Source organism: Leucoraja erinacea, chromosome 5 (assembly GCF_028641065.1).
Source record: "Leucoraja erinacea ecotype New England chromosome 5, Leri_hhj_1, whole genome shotgun sequence".
In the NCBI taxonomy this organism is placed as follows: domain Eukaryota; kingdom Metazoa; phylum Chordata; class Chondrichthyes; order Rajiformes; family Rajidae; genus Leucoraja; species Leucoraja erinaceus.
Genome location: NC_073381.1, coordinates 54,356,578 through 54,383,656, shown reverse-complemented (window position 1 = coordinate 54,383,656; position 27,079 = coordinate 54,356,578). Strand labels below are relative to the sequence as shown.

The 27,079-nt window shown below is 42.6% G+C and overlaps 1 protein-coding gene and 1 long non-coding RNA gene across 5 annotated transcripts in view; both read right to left on the bottom strand.

Moving 5' to 3' along the window:
* The window catches only part of ptprk (protein tyrosine phosphatase receptor type K), a 570,756-nt gene extending 545,023 nt beyond the window's left edge, over positions 1–25,733 (bottom strand). For 2 of the 4 annotated variants that reach the window (XM_055635637.1, XM_055635639.1), the window contains exon 1: positions 25,504–25,733. In XM_055635637.1, coding sequence (XP_055491612.1) covers positions 25,504–25,579 — 76 coding nt within the window. In that variant the 5' untranslated portion in view covers positions 25,580–25,733. The remainder of the gene's footprint in view (positions 1–25,503) is intronic. The other 2 variants (XM_055635640.1, XM_055635641.1) reach the window with 1 other exon arrangement.
* On the bottom strand, positions 8,000–9,787 carry LOC129697266 (uncharacterized). Its single transcript, XR_008723481.1, has 2 exons — positions 8,691–9,787; positions 8,000–8,275 (listed from the first exon to the last, which is right to left on the bottom strand). It is a non-coding gene; the product is annotated as an uncharacterized LOC129697266 (long non-coding RNA).
* Positions 25,734–27,079: the final 1,346 nt, after the last annotated feature.

Sequence of the window (27,079 nt, the reverse complement as noted above, 5' to 3'; positions counted from 1 at the left end):
TTCAACACTACTTTTCCTCTTGGAAACTCACCTTTGACCTGTTACCCCATCTCAACCTTTTCATTATTAATTGCCAATGTTACATCAACACCTTGACTTCTCCACTCCCGTTGTATATTCAAACCTCAACCCCTCTGAATACACAACTCTCTTCTATATCCACAACAATCCCAACCTCAATATCCAAAAGAAAATGCATCCGGAGTAATGATCTCAACCTGAAATGTCACTTATCCAGTTATTTCCACAGATGCTGCCTGACTTGCTGAGTAGCTACAGTTGTTTTGGCTCTAGATTCAGCAGTTCTGCATCTGCATTTTCTTAGGTCTCTATTGCAATTATCTTTATCAATTCCCTTACCGATTATACATCAGATAGTTTTTCAGGAAAATATACCATCTCGGACAATGTAGTACATTTTTCGTAAGGAGTAGTTTTGATTTGATGAAAATGAAAGACACCGACAGGTTGAAAATGCAATTTAAATACACGACATTGCATCATACCGTGTTGCATAATATGTTCATTGTGCAATACTCTGAATTGGTCATCACTTCTCACACACGCAGCCACTCCTATTCATCACTAACTTCTAACAAAATTAAAGCCAAAAAAATATTAATCTTTTGAAGCACACTCTACATTTTCAGCAACAAGATTTATAATTTCTGAAGCTTATCACATTTCAGGTTTATAAACATGTTCAAGTTTGCCAACAATCACAGGCTGACTTTTGAGTCATAGAATGTTATCTGCCAGAAATTGCTGCAAACAATCCGGGAGAAGAAGTGGAAGCACTATCAGAAACAGCATCAGTAGCGCACACAAGTTCAGGCATACTCCTATAACCTCTAACAGAATTTTCTTATTTCGTATGACTAGAAATGTTGGTAAACCTTACAATCTTTGGCCTTATAACATCCAAAATGTCACAAAAGCGGATGGTAATGATGGCAATTAATGGGTTCGAATAAAAATTTTAATTTAAGGAGTATTACGGTAATTTTGTTCTACCCAGAGTTTTAATTTGGCATAAACTTTAGTTATTACTTCAGTGAAACATTAGGTGGACTAGAAGTAGGTTAACATCTGATGACCATTTGACAGATGAGTAAAAGAATGAGTGGGGACCTCATTGAAATGTACAGAACAGTGAAATGGTTGAATAGAGTGGATGTGGAGAGGACATTTCCACTGGTGTGAGAGTCCAGGATGAGAGGTCAATACCTCAGATTTAAAGGATGTTCTTTTAGGAAAGGAGATGAGAAGGAATTTCTTCAGTCAGAGGGTGGTGAATCTGTAGAATTCTTTGCCACAGAAGGCTGTGGAGCCAAACTCATGCAAAAGGATTTTGAGTATAGGAGCTTCATAGCAAAAGGATTTGAGTATAGGAGCAGGGAGGTTCTGCTGCAGTTGTACAGGGTCTTGGTGAGACCACACCTGGAGTATTGCGTACAGTTTTTGTTCTCCAAATCTGAGGAAGGACATTATTGCCATAGAGGGAGTGCAGAGAAGGTTCACCAGACTGATTCCTGGGATGTCAGGATTTTCTTATGAAGAAAGACTGGATAGACTCGGATTGAACTCGCAAGAATTTAGGAGATTGAGGGGGGATCTTATAGAAACTTACAAAATTCTTAAGTGATTGGACAGGCTAGATGCAGGAAGATTGTTCCCGATGTTGGGGAAGTCCAGAACAAGGGGTCACAGTTTAAGGATAATCTTTTAATCAGTTTAATCTTTTAGGACCGAGATGAGAAGAACATTTTTCACACAGAGAGTGGTGAATCTCTGGAACTCTCTGCCACAGAAGGTAGTTGAGGCCAGTTCATTGGCTATATTTAAGAGGGAGTTAGATGTGGCCCTTGTGGCTTGAGGGATCAGGGGGTATGGAGAGAAGGCAGGTACAGGATACTGAGTTGGATGATCAGCCATGATATTGAATGGAGGTGCATGCTCGAAGGGCTGAATGGCCTACTCCTGCACCTATTTTCTATGTTTCTATGGATTCTTGATTAGTACAGGTGTGAGGGATTATTGGGGGTTTGGGGAGAATGGGATAAGGAGGGAGATAGATCAGCCATAATTGAATGGTGGAGTAGACTTGATGGGCCAAATGGCCTAATTCTGCTCCTATAACTTATGTTTACCACAGCCTGTAGTTTATTGGACAGCTTGAAAAATAACTTGATTAAATATTTCTAAATGCCCATGACATGACCCAATTTGAAATCTATATATTACTGATATTTGTTTACCTTTTTAACTAATCACTTATCTTTTGCATAATCACAATCATATCAACTTCAACTTTAAGCATAACCATTGATAAACCCCCCCCCCCCCCCCCCATCAGTTTTATTGGCTCTGGAGTTGCACCTCCTGATGTATAGTTCCTGCAGGGGGGGGGGAGAGTGAAGTTCCCATAGTGCGTTCGGCCGAACGCACTACCGTCTGCAGAGCCTTCTTGTCCTGGGCAGAGCAATTCCCAAACCAGATTGTGATATTTCCGGACAAGATGCTTTCCAGCCGCTGAGTAGAAGCACTGGAGGATCCTCGGAGACACTCTGAATTTCCACAATTACCTGAGGTGGTAAAGGCGCTGCCTTGCCTTACTCACGAGTGCTGCAGCATGTGATGTTCATGTCATATCCTCAGAGATGTGGACTCCCAGGTATTTAAAACAGCTCACCCTGTCCACAGTGGGAGCAGCTTCACATTCAGATGAGAAAGAAAAGTAGAGATAAAGGATGCAATCACCACAGAAGAATGGAATTGCTTAATACACAATCCAAGACTTGAAATTAGAAAGTTATTTTGAAAAAAAAGGCAAGGCAAGTGAGTAAGGCAAGGCAGCGCCCAAGGAGACAATAGCCCTGAAGCATTCTCAATAAGCAAAAATATGGTGTGTTCAAAGAAGCCAAAGGAAGGAAAGACAGAGCAAGAGTTGACAAGGATGTGGGAGGGAGTGGGGACAAACTAGGCGGGTGACAATAACATAATGAACAAGAGGACCAAAACAATGGAAACAGAAGCAACAATTGTAGTAAATGCATTAGAGAATTAGAAGACAATGCTCTAGCCCCAAAAGGCTGTGTGGGACGATAAAACTGTTATCGAACTGACAATGTGGAAGACTGCTGAGTTTTTCCAGATAATTTCAAAAGATAGCTTATTTTCAAGCATTTAATCTTTAGAAATCTTACCTATTACTTAATTGATCACAAATGTTAAAGCAGGGTTTTTTTTTGAAGAACTATTTGGTTCTCAACTTCATGAACTTTCGGTTACACTTAATCACAAAATACAAGTCAAAAGGAGATAATATAAGTCTCAGTATCAAAACAATCCTTATTGTCACCCAAATGCATCGTGAAATCCAATGCCAATGTGCATCAAATGGAAAGCTTTCCAATAACAGAGGGCGGCACAGTAACACAGCAATAGAGTTGCTGCCTTACAGAGCCAGAGACCCGGGTTCGTTCCCGACCACAGGTGCTGTCTGTACGGGGTTTGTATATTCTCCTGTATTGCAGATACAAGATAAAGTGACCAGCTATAATGAAGGCCAATGATTAGAGGGGGAAGATTTAGTTTAGATTTAGTTTAGGGATACAGGCCCTTTGTCCCACTGATTCCGAGCCGACCAACAATTCCCATTCACTAGCATTATCCTCTACACATTAGCAACAATTTACAATTTTTGGCAGAGCCAACTAAACTACAAAGCTATACGACTACGGAATATGGGAGGAAACCAGTGATCCCGGAGAAAACCACCGTGTCCCAGACAGTGGAATCCAATAACAGAAGGCGCCACAGTAACACAGTAGAGTTGCTGATTACAGCGCCAGAGGCCTGGGTTCAACCCCGACTACAGCTGCTGTCTGCACAGAGTTTGTACGTTCTCCCCCTGACTGCATGAGTTTTCCCCGGGTGCTCCGGTTTCCTCCCACACTGCAAAAAGGTAGATTTTTTAGATTAAATGGCTTCCAAAGATTTTTAATTGTCCCTAGTGTGTAAGATGGTGCTAGTGTACGGGGATCGCTAGACAGGCAGACTCTGTGGGCCGAAGGGCCCGTTTCTATGCTGCATCTCTAAACTAAATCAACATATTATACCGGACATAAAGGAAAATGTTTATGCTGTAGACCAGTCTGCATTCTCAGCCATCCCTGTAGGAATTTCTCCGGAAAAAGTAATCTACCAACCATCTTCATTTATTACACCAACAACTTTAACTCATTAGGAGATGAAAATATTCAATTGTGGCTTTCATGTTCAGCCACATTCACAACTGTTTTAGTAATGAAACACAACTGATATTTAAAGCTACATTTCCCAGATACATGTGAAGTAGAATCCAAACAATAGAAATTAAATTGTTTCAAACGTTAGAAATTTCAGCCCACTGTGTTGAAATTATATTTTTGCCACAAACTTAAGTGAAATCAACATTATAGCTGCAACAATACAGAAATTGGGCACAAAAAAAAAACCAGCCACTGCAATAATCTCCGCCTTTCACATTAGAATTATGAACTATCACTTTCTGGAAGAGATCCAGCAACTACACTTCAACAGAACACTACCAAATATATCCTCTAGATCTAGATGGCATAAGTACTCAGATTCAGATTCAAAAATTTTAATTGTCATTGTCAGTGTACAGTACAGAGACAACAAAATGCATTTAGCATCTCCCTTGAAGAGCACATAGCAAACGATTTGATGAAAAAAAATAATAAGTGTCCGGGGGACGGTGTGGGGGGGGGGGGGGTGACATTGGCAGTCACCGAGGTACGTTGTTTAGTAGAGTGACAGCCGCCGGAAAGAAGCTGTTCCTCGACGTTCTCCCCTGACTGGTTCGGCAACGGGAGCTCCTGTTCCTCCCGCCTGCCCGGATGGTAGGAGGGTAAACAGTCCAAGGTTTTAATTGAGAGCAGTAAGATGGTGCTAGTGTACGGGGATCGCTGACAGGCGACCCTCCGCAGGACAGCGCTTGCTTCTGGACAGACTGACAATGGAGGGGAGCGTCTCAGCCAACCGGTGATGCGTTGGGCAATTTTCACCACCCTCTGCAGTGCCTTCCGGTCGGAGACAGAGCAGTTGCCATACCATACTGTGATGCAGTTGGTAAGGATGCTCTCGATGGTGCAGCGGTAGAAGTTCACCAGGATCTGAGGAGACAGATGGACCTTCTTCAGTCTCCTCAGGAAGAAGAGACGCTGATGAGCCTTCTTGATCAGAGTAGAACAGAGTAGAGAGTAGGTACTCTCACCAACACAGATTATCTGCACTCTTATAACCAGAGAAGGCATGCGACAAGAATTTGGTTATTTTGACAAATCTTCCTATTTCAACATTGCTACAGTTGGATGGACGTGGGAACTCTATTACCTCCAAAGATTCCCTCCAAATTACCCAACATTGCAATAGTATCTTCTTCATGTTCACGGCTGAACCACAACCACTCCTTCCACAATGTCGAAAGCAGTGATTATTCGATTGAAGTGGTGGTGAGAGGCCAGTAGCATTCATGCCCACACCAATAGGAAACAAATGAGCATCTCAAAAAAAACAAAATCTTCATGTCAACTAGCACAGCCATCTCAAGTTACCCAACATTAGCTATGAGCTCATCACTGCTCAGAAACCTAACTGGTCCAACCACTTTATTATTATGACAGCTGGTCCTGTAGCAAGCAGCATTCCTCCCTACTTCTCTAATTCTTAAGCATTTACAAGATAGCAGACAGGAAAATAATGGAAAATTCAACAGTTGCCCAAATGAGCTTAGTTCCAATGGTGCCGAATCCTCTTTATCACACACGATTTGTCCCATATTATCTAATTATTTATTCCCTCAATTACAGGTACACCATGACTTTACTTTGTATCAGGTAGAAAATGCACTGGAGCAATCTTTCCAAGTCCCACCTCCCAACTATGACCTCTTCCATGTAGAATGACAAAGACAGCATGTGACTTGAAATATATTCACCAGTAAAGTCCCTCTTCAGCAGCATACTGTTCAATATTAGAATATATAGTCTTGCTTTCTTCTAACATCTAAAAGCTGTTCAATATTGGAATATATTGTTTTGCCTTCTTCTAACATCTAAACCTAGGAGCCAAGCCCCTCAGTGTCTTAAAAATTCTAAGTCAGCTTCAAAGTCAACCTGAGGGAGCTTGAAAAAAAATCCACTGTGGGCACAGTTTGCCATTCCTTTGTCACGACACAAATATCCTAAAATGATTTCCAACACCAAAAGAGTATTTTTATAGACATAAAAAAGAGAAATCCTAAAAGATGAATACGAGTTTACAAGCTTTTTCCACATAACAGCCATAATTTGACCGTCAGCCAAATACACTGATGTCAAATGAGTTAAGAGCTATACCGGAAGTGGCAGCGCTGCCCTGGCAGCAGCAGCTCGCCTGCAGTCCGTTTGTTTTTTACTTTGTGTTGTTTTTTTTTTGTTTTGTCTAGTTAAGTTTTTGGTTTTTAGGTTGTGTTTATGTGGGGGGTGGGGGTTGAAACGGGGCTTGCTGTCTCTCCCTTCGGGGGAATGCGACTTTTTTGTCGTATCCCCCTTCTCTGCCTCCGTCTGTGCTGAGGCCTAATGGCGGAGCTGATGACCTCGAGACTCCGGAGGCAGAGCCAGTCAGGATTCGCCCTGGGCTCGCTCCCGTGAGGGCGGTCCGGCTCGGGGCTGGAACGGCGCTCCCGTGAGGGGCTGTGACGTTCCCGTGAGGGCGGCCTGGCGCGGGGCTGAGACTTTCCCGTGAGGGGCTGTGGCACTCCCGTCGTGGCGGCCGAGGAAGGAACGGCGCCCCCGTCGGAGCGGCCCAGCTCGTGTGAGGAACGGCGCTCCCGTCGGAGCGGCCCAGCTCGAGGGAGGTATGGCGCTCCCGTCTGAGCGGCCCAGCTCGAGGGAGGAACGGCACTCACGTGAGGGCGATCCGGCTCGGGGCTGGAACGGTGCTCTGGTGGCTGGGACGGCGTTCTGGCGGCAGTGACCCGAGTCCGGGGTTCAGCCGCGGGCCAGCGGCTGCGTCTGCTGGACTGGAGGGCGGCAGCTTCGACCACCCCGGGCCGCGGTGTTTGAGCTGGCCCGTTTGTGGGGTTCGGTGAGCCGCGGGACTGTTTGTACCATCGCCCGGTGGGGTATCGCCTCAGCGCAGAGGGAGAAGAGGAGGGAAGAGACCGCAGCCCTAAGATTTTTGCCTCCACCACAGTGAGGAGGTGCTTGGAGGACTCACTGTGGTGGATGTTAATTTGTGTTATTGTTGTTTATTATTGTATTATTGTATGTATGACTGCAGGCATGAAATTTCGTTCAGACCGTAAGGTCTGAATGGCAATAAAGGTAATTCTAATTCTAATAATGCTCTTCAAACATTTCTGGAAAAAGAAGTCATTCAAAACGATGTATTAAAAAGGCAGAACTTTTTTTTCATGCACTTTCTGTAAGTGCTGGGAAGCTGCTGAGACTTCATGCTTGGCTGCTGAACGATCAGAGCCAAGTCTGGAAAAAAACTAGCAAATAATCATTGACTTCTGTGCTTCATATTTGTGTACTATGGGCAGGTTTCCTGAACTAGGAGGTTTTTTGTTTGAAAACAAGGGACTGCCAACTGTTCTTTCGAAAACATGGTCCACTTTCTCAGTGAATAGGATCGGACAACTTACAACTAGGCCAGTTCTACTCATGAACAAATGAAGTAACATTGGAAATAAGAACTTTTTAACAAAAATGTACAATTTTGTTCTATAAGTATAATAACCGTCTCAAGGTGCAAGGCTACGATGAACACAAGGCTTATTTAGAAGTTGGTTTAAAAATTTGCAAAGAAGAAACCCGTTAATTTGCATCTTTTTACTAAACAAAAGCACTAAGCAAATCAAATTAATTATCAGTAGCCATTTCTCTCATTGTAACAAGGTGAATTGTTTACTCATGCTACAAAAGTTGTTACAAGTATTGCTTAAAAGGCCATTACAACAAATAATTACCACGCTCAACTAAATGGCTGAGGTTATTGCAATCATTTCCTAATTACTAATTTAGTTCACATTGCATTTTTAGCCTGCTTACTTGACAAGATGTTATATTCTGCTGTTTTATGCACAGTCTTAGATGAATTGCAACATACTCCTGATCTTCACTAAGGTCACCAGAATCTATCTTCTTTCTCACTGATTGCACAAAATCTTTTTTACCATCAGGAGCTTTGCCTCCCGACTGTCAACTCAGGCTAAACTATACTTCTATCAAGGTTACACAGAAAAGCTGGAGAAACTCAGCGGGTGCAGCAGCATCTATGGAGCGAAGGAAATAGGCAACGTTTCGGGCCGAAACCCTTCTTCAGACTCATCGGGGGTGGGGGTAGGTGGGGACAAGAAAGGGAAAAGGAGGAGTAGCCAGAAGGCTGGAGGGTGGGAGGAGACAGCAGGGGAGCTGAGTAAGGGGAGGAGACAGCAAGGACTAACAAAATTGGGAGAATTCGATGTTCATGCCCCGGGGGTGCAGACTCCCCAAACGGAATATGAGGTGCTGTTCCTCCAATTTCCGGTGCTGCTCGCTGTGGCCATGGAGGAGACCCAGGACAGAGAGGTCGGAGGCGGAGTGGGAGGGGGAGTTGAAGTGCTGAGCCACCGGGAGGTCAGCTTGGTTATTGCGGACCGATCAACCTTGACACATCGAACTTTCCAACAAAGTTCATTTGTCCTTCCAATGCATTCCCCAGCTCTCCTCGCAGAATGGTCAGGATGTAATGCTGAGGTTTTATAAGGTGCTCATCAAGCCACATTTGGAACATTGTGAAGAGTTTTGAGCCCCATATCAAAGGAGAGGTTCCAGGGGACATTTACGAGAATGATCCCTGGGGTATTTATGATCCATGGGGTAAATATCAACTAGCACACCAAAAGTCAAAAGAAAAGCCATCTCCCTAATCCTTAAACATATCAATTATGGATGGACATGGGGATGGGGACTGGACTTTTTGCCTTCCCTCACAGTGGGAACCATTGTGTGGGGGGATGTTTTTATGTTTATTGTTAAATTCTTTAATGATGTCCTATCTTTATCTGTGTGCTGCATGACAAGTCAAATTTCACTGCACCAATTGGTGTATGTGATAATAAATGTCCTTTGTATCCTTTTGTAAATGTTGCTATCCAGATGGAGTGTGAATACAATTCAAATAACATGTAAATATAACCACCTCTCTTTGGTATTCCCATACTTTTGGTCTACAAAAGTCAAGATAATTTAAATTTATGATTGCTTTTTGTAGTTCCGATCAGATTCCTGCTTGGATCAGATTCTCTATTTTAAAGTTTCTCATTGGGACTAGTGATCACAGTTAGGTTTTCAATAGTTATGGAAAAGGACTTGTGGACTAGCCCACAGGATCTCAATTGGGGCAAGGTGAATTTTTATGGCATTAAATAAGTATTTGTGAAAAATAGTCATTTGGAGTATTGTATTATGTGCGCCAGATGTGGCCTGTTTTACTTCAGAGAGACCAACATAACCTTTAAACATTTGTGCTTGGTCTGCCTTGGCCTGCTGGATCTCCTGGTTGCTAATCATTTTAACTACCCATTTCCATACTGACATTTCTGACTTGGGCCACCTCCAATGCCAGAGTGAGACCACACACAAACTGGAAGAACAACCCCTCACATTCCACTTCCCGTTTAATCAAATGATATGAAAATGGAATTCTCCAATTGTAGGCAACCAATAAACATCCCCTTCTTCCCGGTTCCCCACCTGGATGTGCACCCTTTTCTCCTGTGCTCCCACCTCCCTTTCTGAGCCCCCCCACCCCCCCCTTCACCACGATCCCTTACGCTGGCTTAACATTTCACGTCCCTTATTTCCTGACCTCCCAGCCTTGACTTTTCATCTTTGCCTTTGTCCAACCATCCCCCAATCAAACCCTCCTGTCTGAAGGGTCCCGACCCAGAACATCACCTATTTGTGCTCTCCAGAGATGCTGCCTGTCCCACTGAGTTACTCCAGCGTTGTGTGTCTAGCGTCAGTTTAAACCAGCATCTGCAGTTCCTTACACATTTTTTCTGCTCCACTGCAAAATCTTCTTCAAACGAAGGGTCTCGAGCCAAAACATCACCCACTCCTTATTTCCAGAGATGCTGCCTGCCCCGCTGACACCAGCTTTGTGTCTATCCACCTATCACTTACCCGTCTTCCCCCACTGCTCTTCCAGCTTCCCCTTTATCCCCAAACAACAATCAATCTGAAGAAGAGCCCTGACCTAAAATGTCACCTATTCATGTCATCCAGAGATGTTGCCTGACCCACTGAGTCACTCTACCATTTCTTGATTGAACTAGTTTGTTTGCAGGCAAGGGGACGCCGGGCAAGTGGAAGGCTATTAAAAAGTGAAGTCGCTAGACAACAAGGTCTGATGTTCCTGATAGAGTGAAGGGCTAGGGCAGCAGGAGTAGAAACCCTGGTTGACAAGCAAGATTAAGTCACTGGTCAGAAAAAAAGGAGGCAGCACGAGTCGAGGTCAGGTAAATGGAATCAAGTGAATCCCTGAAGTAGTACAGGGGAAGTATTCTTAAGAAAATTAGGAGGGATATAATTGGGGCACCAGTTTTTCTTAATTGTTTCTGACAAAGATAAAAAGATTGAGTGTATTAGGGAACAAAGTAACTAGGGAAAGAATAGAACCCCTCAAAGACCAATGTGAACATGTGCACGGCTGTGGGAGATGGAAAGAGGTCCTCAATGACTATTTCTCCTCTGTTCTTACCCCAGAGGAAGACATGGCCTCCGTCCCCACCCTCCGTGGATGCCAGCAGGCAACTGCAGGAAGATGCCGACCATTTTCCGCCTTCCCTGTTCGCCAGGTAAATATCAACACCAGCCTGCTGGTTGGGAAGCTGGATGACAAGGAGTGCAGGACAGTGGTGTTCAGCCAGAGAGTGACATTCAACAGAGAGGAATATAGAAAATTCAGCTGTGCTAGGCATCCCCAGGGCACATAGGCTGAATGGTGGCCGGGCGAGGAGAAGGGTGACAGTTCGTTGGCCGATGAGAGGATCCGGACTGAGGTGATGGTTGAAGATCCTGCAGCAGCCTGTGATTCAACTGGATCAGGCCACGGTCCAAGGACAAGATATGGCCTGGAGCAGCACCGATTGTTGTAGGACGCCTAAAACTTCACTTGGCGAAGCTGACCTTGTAACGCAGCCAGGACAACAGACCTTTATGGCCAGCTGAACTTAAAGCAATTTGGATTTTGAAAATTGAGCGAAAACTTGGTGACTCTTGTATTTTGTCTCAGTGGAATATTTCTATATGTTTTGCAATTAATCTAAGATTGTGCTTATGTAAAGTAAGCTTTATTGAACTGTATACAATTTTTTTTTATACTGTAAAAAAGAGTGCTGGGAATCTGTGGTATTCTCTGCCTCAGAAGGCAGTGGAGGCCAATTCTCTGGATGCTTTCAAAAGAGAGTTAGAGCTCTTAAAGATAGCGGAGTCAGAGAATAAGGGGAGAAGGCAGGAACGGGGTACTGATTGTGGATGATCAGCCATGATCAGAGTGAATGGCAGTGCTGGCTCGAAGGGCCGAATGGCCTACTCCTGCACCTATTGTCTATTGTACCTCAGTACATGACAATGAACAAGTTGTGGGTATATGGAACGAGCTGTCAGAGGAATCAGTTAATGTTGGAACAGTTACAAAGTACAGGTATACGTGGACAGGTCAAAGAGGCAAAAAGAGCCTTTGAGGGATATAAGCCACACGAGCAAATGCTGGTGTACCTTCTCTAACCTCATCTACTGCATCCAGTATTCCCGATGTGGTCTCTTGTACATCACCGAGACCGAGTGTAGGCTCAGTGACCATTTCGCAAAACACTTGCGCTTGGCCCCCCAAGGCCTATTGGATATCATGGATATCATGGTTGCTAACCATTGTAATTCTTCCCATTTTAATTGACCTGGCTGCCTTGGGTCTCCTCCATTGCCAGAGTGAGGCCACATGTAAACTGGAGGAATAGCACCTTATAATGTACTTGGGTGGCTTAAAACCCAATTATATGAACATTGAATCCTCTATTTTTAGTGAACCTCCTACAAACCCAACCTAGACATACACCCTACCCCTCCAATCCTTACACTGGCTTCACAATTCATGTCTTCAGCCCTTTTCACTTACATCTGTCTTTTCACGTCTGTCCTTTTGTCCAACTATTTGCATATCACCCCCCCCCCCCCCCCCCCCCCCGAATGTGATCACACATTTCCTGCCATACTTTGTTCTGCCCCTCCTCATCCAGCTTACTTTCCCACCCTACAATCAGTCTGAAGAAGGGGCTTGACCCAAAACATCAATCCATGTTCTCCAGGTATGCTGCCTGGCCTACTGAGTTACTCCAGTATTCACTGTTAAAAGAATGGGTCAACTGGGCTTGTATTCACTGGAATTTGAGCTTATAGAAACATGTAAAATTCTTCAAGGATTGGACAGGCCAGATGCAGGAAAAATGTTCCTGATGCTGGGGAAACTCCAGAACCAGGATCACAGTTTAATAACAAGGCATGTTGCATGTACAGGTGCACAACCTTTTATCCGAAAGCCTTGGGACCAGACACTTGTCGGATTTCGGACATTTTCGGATTTCAGAATGGAAGATTTTTAGCGTAGATTAGGTAGGCAGCGCGGGCGGCTTGAAAAGTCTGGAGCTGCTGCCTCCTCCCGGGTGACCGGAGACTCATTGCATAAAAATGTTAGTCAAAATCAGGAAGGGATTTTATGTTTTGCTGGTGGACCATGAAGGGTCGAATGGCCTAACTTTCCTTCTTATCCCCTCTGTGGTCGGCGAACCAACCTCGCGGAGTGGGGGCTCCGTTTCTACGCGGGGAGAACCGGATGGAGCTCCGACCCCGGCAACTCTACCCCTGGCTGTTTGGCATGGATGAGCGCGGCCAAAGGACCACGTCCCCATGGTGCAGAATGTCGGGAGTCGGTGGACTATGAAGCGCTGGGTTTCCACAATAGCGGGCAATATGTTACCGGGTCGCCTGCGGCAACAACATATCCTGTTGCCGCCGACACAGTACATCGCAAAATCGCTGGATTTTTAAACATCAACATTTCGTCTCATCAAGCCACAACTGGAGCTTTCACCCCGGCAAATTCTATCCCTGGCTGCGCGGCTCCAAATCCAGCGACGCTCCGCGATGTTGTGTGTCGGCGGCCACAGCGCTCCGGAGCTTGCCGCACGGCGACCCGGTGAAGGCATTGCCCGCTCCCCGCAGGTTTCCCAGCGCTGACTCCCGACATTTGCGGAGCTAGCCCACCCGGCCTTGACAATAACTGGATTTGGAGCGCCTCGCAGCCAGGGGTAGAGTTGCAATATCTTGAGTATAAAACCGGCGCCGCCCGTGGAAGTTAACATCATGAGCGCTGCGGACATCACTTCATAAATATACTAGTTTATTGTCCTCCCCGCTATTCAACAGGTAAATTCAAAGAAATTACAGTTTCTGGAAATCACCCCCCAAACATAAAAGCCCTCCAAACTGCTGGAAAAAACTTAACTATAGATATTTTTAGATTTGAAATAAAAGCCGGTCTACAGGGAGTGCTCAAAAAGCCGCTAGCAGTAGTACAGGAAAGGTTGATGCTTGGGTCGATTTTGAATCAAAATGGTATCCCTTTCCACAAACGCGAGCTTTGGTGCGCAGACGACATCTGGAAAAAATGGCCGGTTTTCGGAGCTTTTCGGTTTCTGGAACACCGGATAAAAGGTTGTGCACCTGTACTAACAAAGAGTAGGCTATTTTGGCCTGAGATGAGGAAAAACACCTTCACCCAGAGAGTTGTGAATCTGTGGAATTCTGCCACAGAAGGCAGTGGAGGCCAATTCACAGGATGTTTTCAAGAGAGTTAGATCTAGCCCTTAGAGTTAAAGGAATCATGGGATATGGGGGAAAAATCAGGAACGGGGTACTGATTTTTGCTGATCAACCATGAAGGCTCGAATGGCCTACTCCTGCACATATTTTCTGTATTTTTTAAATCAGCATCTGCAGTTCCTCGTTTCTACAGGGAGAAGGATATAGCTCAGACAGACACCTTGTTTGACATGGATGAGTTGGGCCAAAGGACCGCTTTCCATGGAGCATAACTCTAGGACTATGAAACAATTGGGTTTCCACAACAGGTATTGTATGTTAACCTGCAGCTCTGCCTATGACAACATATCCAGTTTTGCCATTTCAAGTACATGCAAAATAAGATTGTTAAACATCAACATTTGGTCTCATCAAGCCACAACTGTAGTTTCACTGAAATTCTGAGCAAATTAAGTCGAATGGAAAACAGCCGTCCAGTCGTTAATCATTCCTGGGCAGCATGTATGCTCCATAGATATGCCAATATTAAAATCTCCAGTTGAACAATTTCCCATTTAACAGTCTCAATAAACCTGAAATAGTTATTATCCACACTAGCCCACCTTTTACTTGACAATAACTGTAAATGTTCAACAGCACCAAGGTGTTCCAATATCCTTGAGTATAAATGACTTGTGTGGGTGGAAGTTAACATCATGAAGGATGACATCACTTTCATACATATACTAGTTTATTGTCCTTCTCGCTATTCAACAGGTAAATTCAAAGAAAATTACAAGTCTGGAAATGGTCCAAACATGGTGCCAGGGAACTGCTGGAAAAGACTACAACTGTAGATATTTTTAATTTGAAATAAAAGCAGAAAATACTGGAAGTGCTCAAAAAGTGAAGCAGTATATGGAGAGAAAGAGTTGATGCTTCAGGTGGTTGACTTGAATCGGAAATGGTATCTCCTTCCACAGGTGCCGTCTTAGCTGCATCTTCTGTTTCTCTGCATGGCATTGCAGGGAAATAAAGTAATGCAATAACATCCAGTGTGGTTGTGTTATCACCTGAACTATAGATGGACATCATTGCAGTGAAGATGTTATCAGACCAGGAAAGACTTGTTGATATCAAACTTGACTACTTGTTCCAGACTTGCAAACTATTGCAGTTAGAAGGATGGTACCAATTAGATCGATCAAAGCCATAGAAGAAGTCTCGACCTGAAACGTCACCTGTTCCTTCGCTCCATAGATGCTGCCTCACCCGCCGAGTTTCTCCAGCATGGTCTACCTTCGAATTTTCATCCAATGTCGGCTAAGCCGAGGGATACTGCCTGTATTATCAGTGCCCTTTTTGTCAAACAGATGGTGGTACGCATGATTAATAAACATACGTATCACCGAGCTAGAAAATGGAACAACGACGTTTGACTTTTGAGGTGCCTTTACACCGTACATCCAGAAAACAAAAGAGCTGTGCATAATGCGGTATATTCTAAGTTGAGGCATGGAAAGGCAAGGCATTAATGTAGCATGATTACATCATTAAGTCAGAGAAATATATAGAGAACATATATAGAGGCGAAAAAAAAGTCATGCACCAATTCAGATTTTCTGCAACTGCAGTATATTCTTTAAATTTAATGCACCAATTCAATTGTTTAGTTTTACTTCTGATCAATAACGATTCACTGTTTTTTTATACTGGGATAATAATGGGTAAATGCAACAATGAGGATTCCTGCTCTTGAACACATTCGCTGGCCTGTACGTGGTCACCAGATGAAGATAAGATAAATACCCAATTTATAGGCAAGTGAAATTTTTTTTGGGGAAAAAAGCCATGCCAATGAACATGTGGACACTTATAGTAAACATATCCGTGGTTTAATTTACACCTGCTATAAAGGTGACAATGTAATCACCAGCTAAAAGGCACATCTCATTAACCTTACTCCATAAAAGAGTATTCCAACATTTTATTGCCAAAAACATTGGAGAAAGTTAATATCAAGTAAATACTATGGTATAAAACCCCATTGGAGAAAGTTAAATACTACAGTGTAATTCCCCATTTGAGTCTGTTAAACAACATACATTTACGATGCAAGAAGTCAATGTTGATGTTAACAAAATTAAACAAAAGCATACTGCAAACTTGAGGACTTTGAGCTTTCATATTGTGTACCTTTTACTTGTAAATATGAGAGAAATGTATTTGGGTTTGTTTCCCCTTCTTAATTCACAGGTTGTGGATGTCACTGCTGCCATTTATTATCCATCTCTCAGTTCAGCGGCATCAGGAGAATGTGTCACATTTAACCCCAACAGGATAAGAATGGCAAAGTTCATTCCCTGAATGATACCAGTGAACCACAGAAAATATCTCATCAGGATGCATTGTAGCTTGGCTTGGAAAGAGCTTTGCCCAAGACAACAAGAAATGTCAGAGTAGTGGATGTACCCAAGTACATCACACAAATTAGCCTCCCCCCAGTTCCTCCAGCTGCATGCCACACTGCCTCAGAAAAGTAGCCATCATAATTAATGATATTATTTCACCCTGGTCAATCCTTATTCTCCACTCTGAAAGGTAGAAAATACAAAAGCTTGAAAGCAGATCAGAAGCAGCTACTCACCACTGTTAGACTACTGGCTGCTCTCCCATAAACTAGGGAATAGTTGCAATCTTCTAACCTACATCATTACAGAAATGCCAGACATTTTTTAAATATACACTAAAGGGCCTGTCCCACTCGGGCTAACTTTTAGGCGACTGCAGGCAACTAGGCTGTTGCCACATGGTCGCCAGAGTGTCACCTGTAAGGTCCCCCCCTCGTTTCATTTACATTTCTATTTTCAATATTTCCACTGTTACACCCATTAGCCGAGATTAATGAGATAAAACTGGGTTAAAATAAAAAAATAAATTACCAGCTCATTGGGCCTAGCTCTTTAATTTTCTTTTTCAGAACTCAGATTCATGTCAAGCCTAGACTGAAAAATCTTTGCCGACTGTACTAGTGTGATTGGAATCAAGCTTTAGAAGCATCAATACAGTGCAAAAGAATTTCTAATTCGGCACTGGTCAGGAATGGCATACTAAAAGCTACAACGTAGCACAGTTATAAAGCGAGTAGAGTGGCTACCTTAAGGGTTCAGTGACCAGAGTTCAATCCTGATCTCCAGTACTGCACTGTGGAGTGTGGAGTCTCTCTGTGCCTGGTATCTCCCCCCCCCCCCCCCCCCCAGGTGCTCTGGTTTCCTTATACATGCCAAAGACCTGAAGGTTAATTAACCATTCAATTAAGGTTAATTTATCCTAGAGTGTCAGCAGGTAAAAGAATAGAGGGAAAAATGACAATAAGGAGAGAATAAAATGGAGGTAATTATAAATGAGAATGATTTGGTCCACAGAGACTCTGTGGGCTGAAGGACCTATGTCTGCGCTGTATGACTCCATTGGCCAATATCTACTTGTAAATCTCTAGCAGCTAGAGTAAGAGCTAGAGTCCCACTGAATTTGTTCACTATTTGTGTATCAAAAAAAGTAAGCACTGATATTATATAAAACTATGGGAGGCATTGATAGGCTAGACAGCCTTCTGCCCCCCAGCTCCAAGATGGAAATATCACAAATTCTGGGGGCCTAGCTTTAAGATGAAAGGGGCAAGATTCAAAGGAGATGCGCAGAGCAGCAAGTGTAAGATTAGTTTACTTGAATACTGTACTCAGTAGCTGGCATGGTCTTGTTTCCATGCTCTTATGCCTTTGTGACTCTAAATTAATCAGTGGCTCTGTGGTTATCTTTGCTTGTTATTTAGAGAAGAAAATTTGTATTTTTTCATTAAATTATTTGCAGTGGTAACTTACAAAACAGCTTCAAAGACTGCAGTACATATTTATAGAATACATAAATAACATTTCCCTCAGACATACAAGTAAAGCTACAACATGAATTGCTATCCTATCAGTTCCATACATTGTCTATCATTGTGTAAATAAAGACACAGCATGGAAAACCAGTAACACCACATTTCTGAAACTCCGCCACAGGTGAGGATTTAAACCAAAGTAATTGACATTGTACACATTGTTTCCAATTTAAAATTGTACGTTAACATCTTATGATATGACTGGGGTCAAGGAAACAGCATTCACGTCGCGGCCCTGTTTCCACCAATCTTTCCACCACCACGCACAAGAAGCGACAAGGCAGACACCATTGTATGCAGATGCCGAGAGGTGTGTTCAGCTCTGGCTGAACAACTTCTAATCCTGTGTGTGGACTCGATAAGAAGAAGAAGGAGATATGACTGTTCCTGGCACCACCTGCCGTTGTGTCCTCATGGACACCTTTCCTCGTGTTCTTCCAGGCGGTAGAGCCTGTACTTTGTCAGTTACTACTAATGACTCCTTGGTGAAAGTGCTTCTTTGTGTCTTGCCATAAGTACAGAGATCAGACACAGTAAATTGTTAAGCCATTGGACAGAGTGACAATCAAACACTTTGATTCGATTTCGATAGTATCAAAGCTCTTGAATATTCCTGGAGCTACATGATACCAGACAGATATTTTCTTGACTTGAGCCACGTAAATGGCAAAGGGCTCTGGAAATACGGAACAGATCCTTGGCAGGTAATGAACGCCTGACAGTGCATTCAGAAAGTATTCTGACCCCTTCAATTTTACTACATTTTGTTACGTTACAGCCTTATTTTTAAAATGGATTAAATTCTTTCTTTTTTAAATCATCAATCTACACACAATACCCCAGAATGAAGCAAAAACAGGTATTTAGAAAGTTTGCAAAGTAATTAAAAATAAACAACTGAAATATCACATTTACATAAGTACCAAAATTGAGCTTGGGTTCATCCTGTTTCTATTGATTATCCTTGAGATATTTCTACAACTTGATTGGAGTCCACCAGTGGTAGATTAAATTGATTGGACATGATTTTGAAATGCACACAGCTGTCTATATAAGGTCCCACAGTTGACAGGCTCGAAGGGCCGAATGGCCTACTCCTGCACCTATTGTCTATTGACAGTGCATGTCAGAGCAAAAATCAAGCCATGAAGACGAAGGAATTGTCCGTAGACGTCCGAGACAGGATTGTGTCGAGACACAGATCTGGGGAAGGGTATAAAACAATTTCTGCAGCATTGCAGGTCCTGAAGAGCACAGCGGCCTCCGTCGTTCTTAAATGGAAGAATTTGGAACCTCTAGGACTCTTCACAGAGCTGGTCGCCCGGCCAAACTAAGCAATCGGGGGAGAAGGGCCTTGGTCAGGGTGGTGACCAAGAACCCGATGGTCACTCTGACCGAGGTCCAAAGTTCCTCTGTGGAGATGCGAGAACCTTCCAGTAGGACAACTATATCTGCAGCACACCACCAATCAGGTCTTTATGGTAGAGTGGCCAGACGGAAGCCACTCCACAGTAAAAGGCATGTGACAGCCCGCTTGGAGTTTGCCAAAAGGCATGAGAAACAAGATTCTCTGGTCTGATGAAACCAATATTGAATTATTTGTCCTGACCGCCAAGCGTCACGCCTGGAGGAAACCAGGCACTGCTCATCACCTGGCCAATACCATACCTATGGTGAAGAATGTTAGTGGCAGCATCATGCTGTGGGGATGGTTTTCAGAGGCAGGAACTGGGATATTAGTTAGGATCGAGGGAAAAATGAACGGAGCAAAGTACGGAGAGGTCCTTGATGAAAACCTGTTCCAGAGTGTTCTGGACCTCAGACTGGGGCGGAGGTTCACCATCCAACAGGACAACGACCCTAAGCACACAGCCAAGACAACACAGGAGTGGCTTCGTGACAAGACTGTGAATGTCCTTGAGTGGCTCAGCCAGAACCCGGACTTGAACTCAATCGAACATCTCTGGAGGGACCTGAAAATAGCTGTGCATCAATGCTCCCTATCCAACCTGACAGAGCTTGAGAGAATCTGCAGAGAATGGGATAAATGACCCAAATGCAGGTGTGCTAAGCTTGTAGCGTCATACCCAAGAAGACTTGAGGCTGTAATCGCTGCGATAGGTGCCTCAACAAAGTACCGAGTAAAAGGGTCTGAATACAAGTGTAAATGTCATATTTCAGTTATTTTGCAAAACTTTCTAAACACCTGTTTCCGCTTTTTTTATTTTGGGGTATTGTGTGTAGATTGATGATAAAAAATAATTTAAATCTATTCTAGAATAAGGCTGAAACATAACAAATTGTGGAAAAAGTGAAGGGGTCTGAATACTTTCTGAATGCACTGTATGTACAGCCTGCATGTGTGCACAAGCAGGATAAATTTGCTTGCTACTGCAAGCATAGCTGATAGAGTTGCTGTCTCACAGTGCCAGAGATCTGGGTTCGATTCTGACCTCTGGTGTTGTCTGTGTGGCCTTTCCACGTTCTTCCTGGGACCATACAGACTTCCTCCAGGTGCTCCTGTTTCCTCATTCCAAAGACATTCAGGTTTGTAGGTTAATTTACTTCTGTAAATTGCTCCTCATATGCGGCTAATGGATGCAAAGGTGGAATAATGCAAAAACTAGTGTGAACAGGTGATCGGTGTTGAGTGGACTCAGTGGGCCGATGGGCCCCATTTCCATGCTGTGTGTTTCAATCAATCAATCAATCTTCAATCACATGAGGGAACTTGGCTCCCTGCTGCATATCTAACCTAAACTGTTCAGGTTACAAACAGTTGTCTCAGGAACGGAACCTTGCCATAACCTTTGGAGGACCAGTACACAAGCCTGCGAGTCACAGTGGCTAGTCAAAATGTTGGAGTATCTCAGCAGGATAGGCAGCTTATCTGCAGAGAAGGAATGGGTCACGTTTTGGGTCGAGACCCTTCTTGACACAGTCACAGTGGCCATGCTCAGCGAAACATAAAGCTCCATCACCAACAACATCATGGTCTTCTTCACCATTTAAAGCAACTCAATTGCAATTTAAGCCCAATTGAAATTGATGTAACATTTTTTAAATGATAAATGTGATCAAAAGCACATTATTAAAACAAATATGTGAGTGAAATAAACAAAAACGTAATCTGTATGAAAGTCAGCGGCCCATTACAAATGAATGGTGCTGGATCCTGTGCACCAACCATTGAAGACAAGGACCAGATTCAAATTGCATCCATCCTCTAAATTCAGATCAATGACGGATCGAACAACAGCCCAAAAGGTCAAATCCACCAGCATCTAAATCCCAGTACATTCCATTCTTCCACAATGCAAATATAGAATTGAAAGAGGGGATTAACAGGAGAAGCGGTGGGCTACAGTTCCCCATGGAGCTGTCTCTTAAAATGAACCATGAACTGGACTATTGTCTCAATTATTTTTAACAGGAGGGAGGCTTGAAGAATGCAACTTCTACTACTAGCTTGCTTTAACCGTCTGTACTGGGAGGAATGAATTCTAAAATAACTAACAGGAACAGTACCACTGTCATCATACAACAAGTACCACATGTATAGCAACTAACATTGTTAAATAGATTTATTTATTGAAATCATATTCTATGTTGCTCTTCCAGGGAGATGCTAACTGCATTTGGTTGTCTCTGTACTGTACACTGACAATGACAATTAAAGTTGAATCTGAATCTGAATTGTTAAGTATTGTAAAAGGAGCTTAGTAGGCACTATAATCATACAACGGTTTACAACAAATCATGTAATGAGTCTTTCAGACAGACAACCAATACATTAAAATGAAATCTTAAAAAGGAAGAAAGTAGAAGGCAAAGTTTAGGGACAAATGACAGTAATTTCTTCATAGACGATTGGGGTAAAAACTTGACAATTAATACAAATATGATTCTCAAAAAGAAAGTTGAGATGCACCCATCTCATTAATTCTGCCAAATCAAATCAGTCCTGGAGAGGGTCCAGAGGAGATTTATAAGAATTATCCCAGGAATGAGTAGGTTAACATATGATGACCATGTGTAAGCACTGGACCTGTACTTGCTGGAGTTTAGAAGAATGAGGGGGGACCTAATTGAAATGTACAGAATAGTGAAAGGCTTGGATAGAGTGGATATGGAGAGGAAATTTCCACTGGTGGGAGAGTCGAGGACTAGAGGTCATGGCCTCAGAATTAAAGGACATTCTTTTAGGAAGATGAGGAGGAATTTATTTTGCTAGAGGGTGGTGAATCTGTGGAATTCTTTGCCACAGAAGGCTGTGGAAGCCAAGTCAGTGGATATATTTAAGGCAGAGATAGATTCTTGATTAGTACGGGTATCAGATGTTAAAGGAAGAAGGCAGGAGAATGTCAGGAGGGAGATAGATCAGCCATGATTGAATGGCGGAGTAGACTTGATGGCCTAATTCTGCTCCTTTCACTTATAGTCTTATGATCCTCCAGGAACCAGAGTTGGTCAAAATCCACCTCGGAGGCTAAATTATTAAATTGATTATGGAGCATAGACTCCCAACTTCAAGCCTCACATCATCAACATTTTACCTCTTTTCTTCCTGCAGCCATTGGTTTAAAGCAAATACAAAATCCCATGCATTACTTAATCTATGACCAGTAATGAAGATTAGCAAGCAAAGAGCCCAATGGTTGAAATACAGTATAGTCAGGTAATTACTATCCTTGCTCTCCAAAAACAAAATAAATTGTCAGTTTTGGAAGTGCAGGAACATCATGTTAACACAGATCCATGCCTTTAACTTTCTCTTCAAGCACATTACACAAAAATTGTGTTAAAAACAGTATATTATCGAACTAAATGTTCTCTTAGTATATTGTAATATTAAAAAGTACTATAAAGATTTAAATAAAAGACTACCTTCAAGATATTATTGATTCAGCAAAATGAAACAACCTGAATGTTATCCTATACTCTGCAATTAAAGTATCTATATACATGGTAAATGCAATGACATGTTTTGTTGTAAGTTGAAAATAAGCAGAAAAATTGGACACATTTTTTGCTTTGTGTAAATATCACCTTTAATCGCAAGCATTAATGAACAAAATAGTGCTGAAAATACAAGGATGGGATTCACACATTATCTAATGATGATAATTGCCATTCCCGTACAATCACTAATAATACCCAATTAGAAAAGACTGCATATTAAGTGATTATCTTTGGACTATGATTTTGTTTTTTGAGTATTCCTCTCAAAAACTATACTTTGAGATGGTATCAACTGGTGATGTGCACATACCAGACATCAAAAATGTCCTTTTATTCATGAGCAATTTTGAACACTGTGGTCATTATATTGCTCTGAAATACATCTGCAAATGAAACGAAATGTAGTGGTTGAAATATCAACCTTGTTATGTGACAATATTTTTAAAGGTAATTTAAGAAATAATTGAAAGAGGTTCTCATTAAAAAAACAACCCCTCCCTACCATTGTTGACCTCTGGCCTATGAACACTGGGAACTTGGGTCTTTCCAATGGGAGGACACAGTAGCCATCCCAAACAACCTACATATATTCTCAAACAGCACCTAAACAACTTGTGGCAGAGCTTGCCAATCCTACATAGAACCCTTCAGCCTTCTCAGAACTGAAGGGAAAGCAGTATTCTCAACCCCAAGGTCTGTCTGGGAAGAACTGAAAGCACAATATTTCACTGACCGAAATCAGATTGTAACACATTAGAGTACAGTGGAGACAGTGTGATCAATTCACCCAAAATAAATAGTTAATGGGGCAGGCAATATGTGAAAACACAAACCGTGCTGAGGGTCTAGAATCCTTCATCCAAATAGTTCTAATACAAGGTCTTTAACCTGAAATGTTAATTTCTCTTTCTGCAGATACTGTCTGAATTGCAGTGTGTTACCAGCACTTTGTGTTTTTATTTCAGATTTGTAATTTTTTTAAATATTTGTTTCATAATCTAGAAACCCATGTTCAAATGCCACCAAGCCAACAGTGGAATTGATATTGATATTTGGTTAATTATTTTGAAATTGAAAAAAAACAGCATCAACTGGTCTGGGAGATGAGGACAAAGAATAATAACATACGGTCATGGATAAAGGGAATAATTTGCTATGCTCACCTGGTCTGACCTGTATTTGAATCTAAACCCACCCCATGTGGTTGACTCTTAAAGCACAGTAAGCAATCAAGTTGATACAACCATCTTCTGAAAAGGGTAATTAAGCATGGGCAATAAATATTGTCCAGGTCAAAAAATAACTATTTGTTGCATTTTTGATTGTATTTGACAAAAATCTTCAACATGTATGCAGAGACTTTCATTTAAAACACCATGATTTGTAATTTTACTTAAAATGGATGTTCTCTGTAAATGGATATCCCAGATCCTTATTTAAATTAAAATCAGAAAATTAAATATAGTTTCATATACGGCCACATTAATTAATCCACTGTTTTCTTTTCAAAAAGAAAATTTCACAATCACCAATTGGCTTGCTCTCAATTAAATGATGGTAGAAATGTACAAGGGAAATCTCAGTTGCGATCAAACTAGTCTGATACTCATTCAAAAAAAAAGACTTCTGCCGGACATTACCTCCTACATTACGAAAAAAACTAAATTATTTGTGGCTGCATTTAGAAAACATACATTTAGGCGTTTGAGAACTGGATGTTACTATAGCACTGGCTAACTATAGGGTTACAAACAATGAAAGCACTGTATTGTTGGACCAAAAAAAAACCTTACTTTCTATGGGTGTAAAATTACCAGGAAAACAACGAGTGCCTGCTTGTAATGTTTCATTACCAAGGCACTCCATTTTAAATTGTACACAACTGGGACTCAACCATTGTTCGAAAGAACGCCACCTTCCACTCGTTGAAGTAGTCTTCTTAATTCAAACTTAGTTTTACAAAAGAACAACGATGGGCTCCATTCATACATTTGAGTACGAAAGTAACCAACTGCTTTCTGTGTTGTTCAAACTCTGAGCGAGGTTGTGTTTTAAACGGGGAGGACTGTTCATTGGACGAATTGGAACTATTAAAAAACTATATGTCGTGCAGCCTGAAGACACCAAAACAAATACCTGCCCAGCAAACAAAAGAAATGAGTCATTTTTTGGCCGTTTCGAGCAGCGAACCTGCTCCACCTAAAGCCCGAGTGAAAAGCTCCGAGCACCGGCTCGTCACCTCTCACGAACTCGCTGCTGTGACCCACACGAACTTCAAACATTCCATTCCCCACCCAACTATCGACAGTCCCCACCACGAAAAAAAATGTTAACAAACAATAATGCGTTGCTTCGTTCGGCGCAAAAGATGTGCTTTAAACAAACTTCGCCGAGAAGCGACCGTATACAGCTGTTGCCTGTTAAAGCACCAACTGATTTCAGTGCCCCAGCCCGCGCTCCCGGGCACTTTAAACAAATTACCGGGGTCGCTAAAGATTCTCACTTTGGGGAGAGGGAGTGGAAAATAATAGGGAAACACTATGATTGTTTGTATTTAGTTTAACAGTGTGTTTTTGCTCTGAACTTGGATTTCAACACGTTTCTTGCAACGACTGCCCGGGAGCGCGCACCAACACCTTGTAACGATCCGGGCGAGGGAAAAGTTGCAGCTGCCGGGAACGCGGCGGGGCGCAACTCACTTACCCGCAGAGAATTCCGCCGCCCCACTCTCACAAGTTTGATACAAGAGCAGCAACAGCGCGCAGGCCACTGCTCTCATGGTCTTGCGGGATGTTCTTCTGCTTGTTACTTTGTTTCAGGTTTTTTTCCCCTTTTCCTTTCTCTCGCTCACTCTCTCTACTTCAGTTCGCAGCTCACTCAGCCTGGCCGATACATTTCCTTTCCAGAGCAGTACTTTGCACAACGCTGAGTGGAGTCAACCCAGCCCGTGACGTCAGTCAGCCAGCCAGCCACCCATCCACACCGTGTGGACGGCGTCCTCTGCTGGTTCTTACCTCGCTGCCGCGCGTAAACCCGGCTCCAACAATATGCAATGCCTTCGGGAAGAAAAAAAACAGGACTAATCTCCCCACACAACGTGTCATTATATTTCAGGAACACGTTTTTACCATTACAGCAGTGGACTGTACTCATTTTCATGTGAGCAGAGTATAAAACTATGGCACAAGTGTATGAGGCTGCAATCTTGTCGCTTTTTCGCGTCTCAAGGAGGAGCTGACTGTTCGCGCCTGACAAAGGCTGTCAGGTAAAGTGGTACGTTGGTGTAATACTGGCAACTTTTCGGATAAGCTTTATGGCTAATTGACGTTTCCCCAAATATATATTTAATATTTTTCATACATTTAGAAACTAGAAATTTAATTGTAATGGATCAGCATCTTAGAGTATTAACAACTTTGAAGAAATCAGACAAAGAAGTGTTACCAGGATAGGCACAAAATGCTGGAATAACTCAGCGGGACAGGCAGCATCTGTGGAGCGAAGGAATAGATGATATTTCGGGTCGAGACCCTTCTTCAGACTGAGAAAGTGTCTCTCCCGAGATGTTGCCTGTGTTACCCCAGCATTTTGTATCTATCTTCGGTTTAAACCAGCATCTGCTGTTCCTTCCAACACAAGTGTTACCAGGATGCGGTTAGTTTTTGATTGATGGGCGTTTTACTGATGTTTGATTGGCACTAGTCACTTATGGACAGTGCAGAAAATAATCGGTGTGGCGATGTATCGATTTCGTAAATTATGAAACCGATGTGGGATGTAAAGGTGAATCCCAAAGTGCCCAACAATTAGATCGTACATCAGGGCCGCGTAACCAATTTTAAAGGCTGCTGTGTGTGACAGCAGAGTAATAATAATCAATTCTCACTACCTAACATAATGCTGAGAGTAATTCAAAACGAGTCAAGCTGAACTATTGCTCTCATTCCCACAACATGCTCCCCATAGTGTGTTGTAATGCTTTGATGCATACTGCTGTTTCTGCTCCTTGCGAAAAACCTTACATAAAGTTAGTGGCATAAAGTTAGCGCCCGACTAACGCGCCTGGTTCTGACATTTTTCTGCAACATTCTGCACATCCATAACCCGGGATGAAGAAGTTAGAAAAATACGTTTAAAAAACCCGCGTTAGGCTATCTGTATTCCAATTCAAGATAGAAATATGAAGAGCTTCTAAGGAAATAAAAATGAGTGTAGCTATTTGAAGTTGCTCATTCCTACTCTTTGACAGACTCTTCGCCGCTTGAGGAATAAGATAACA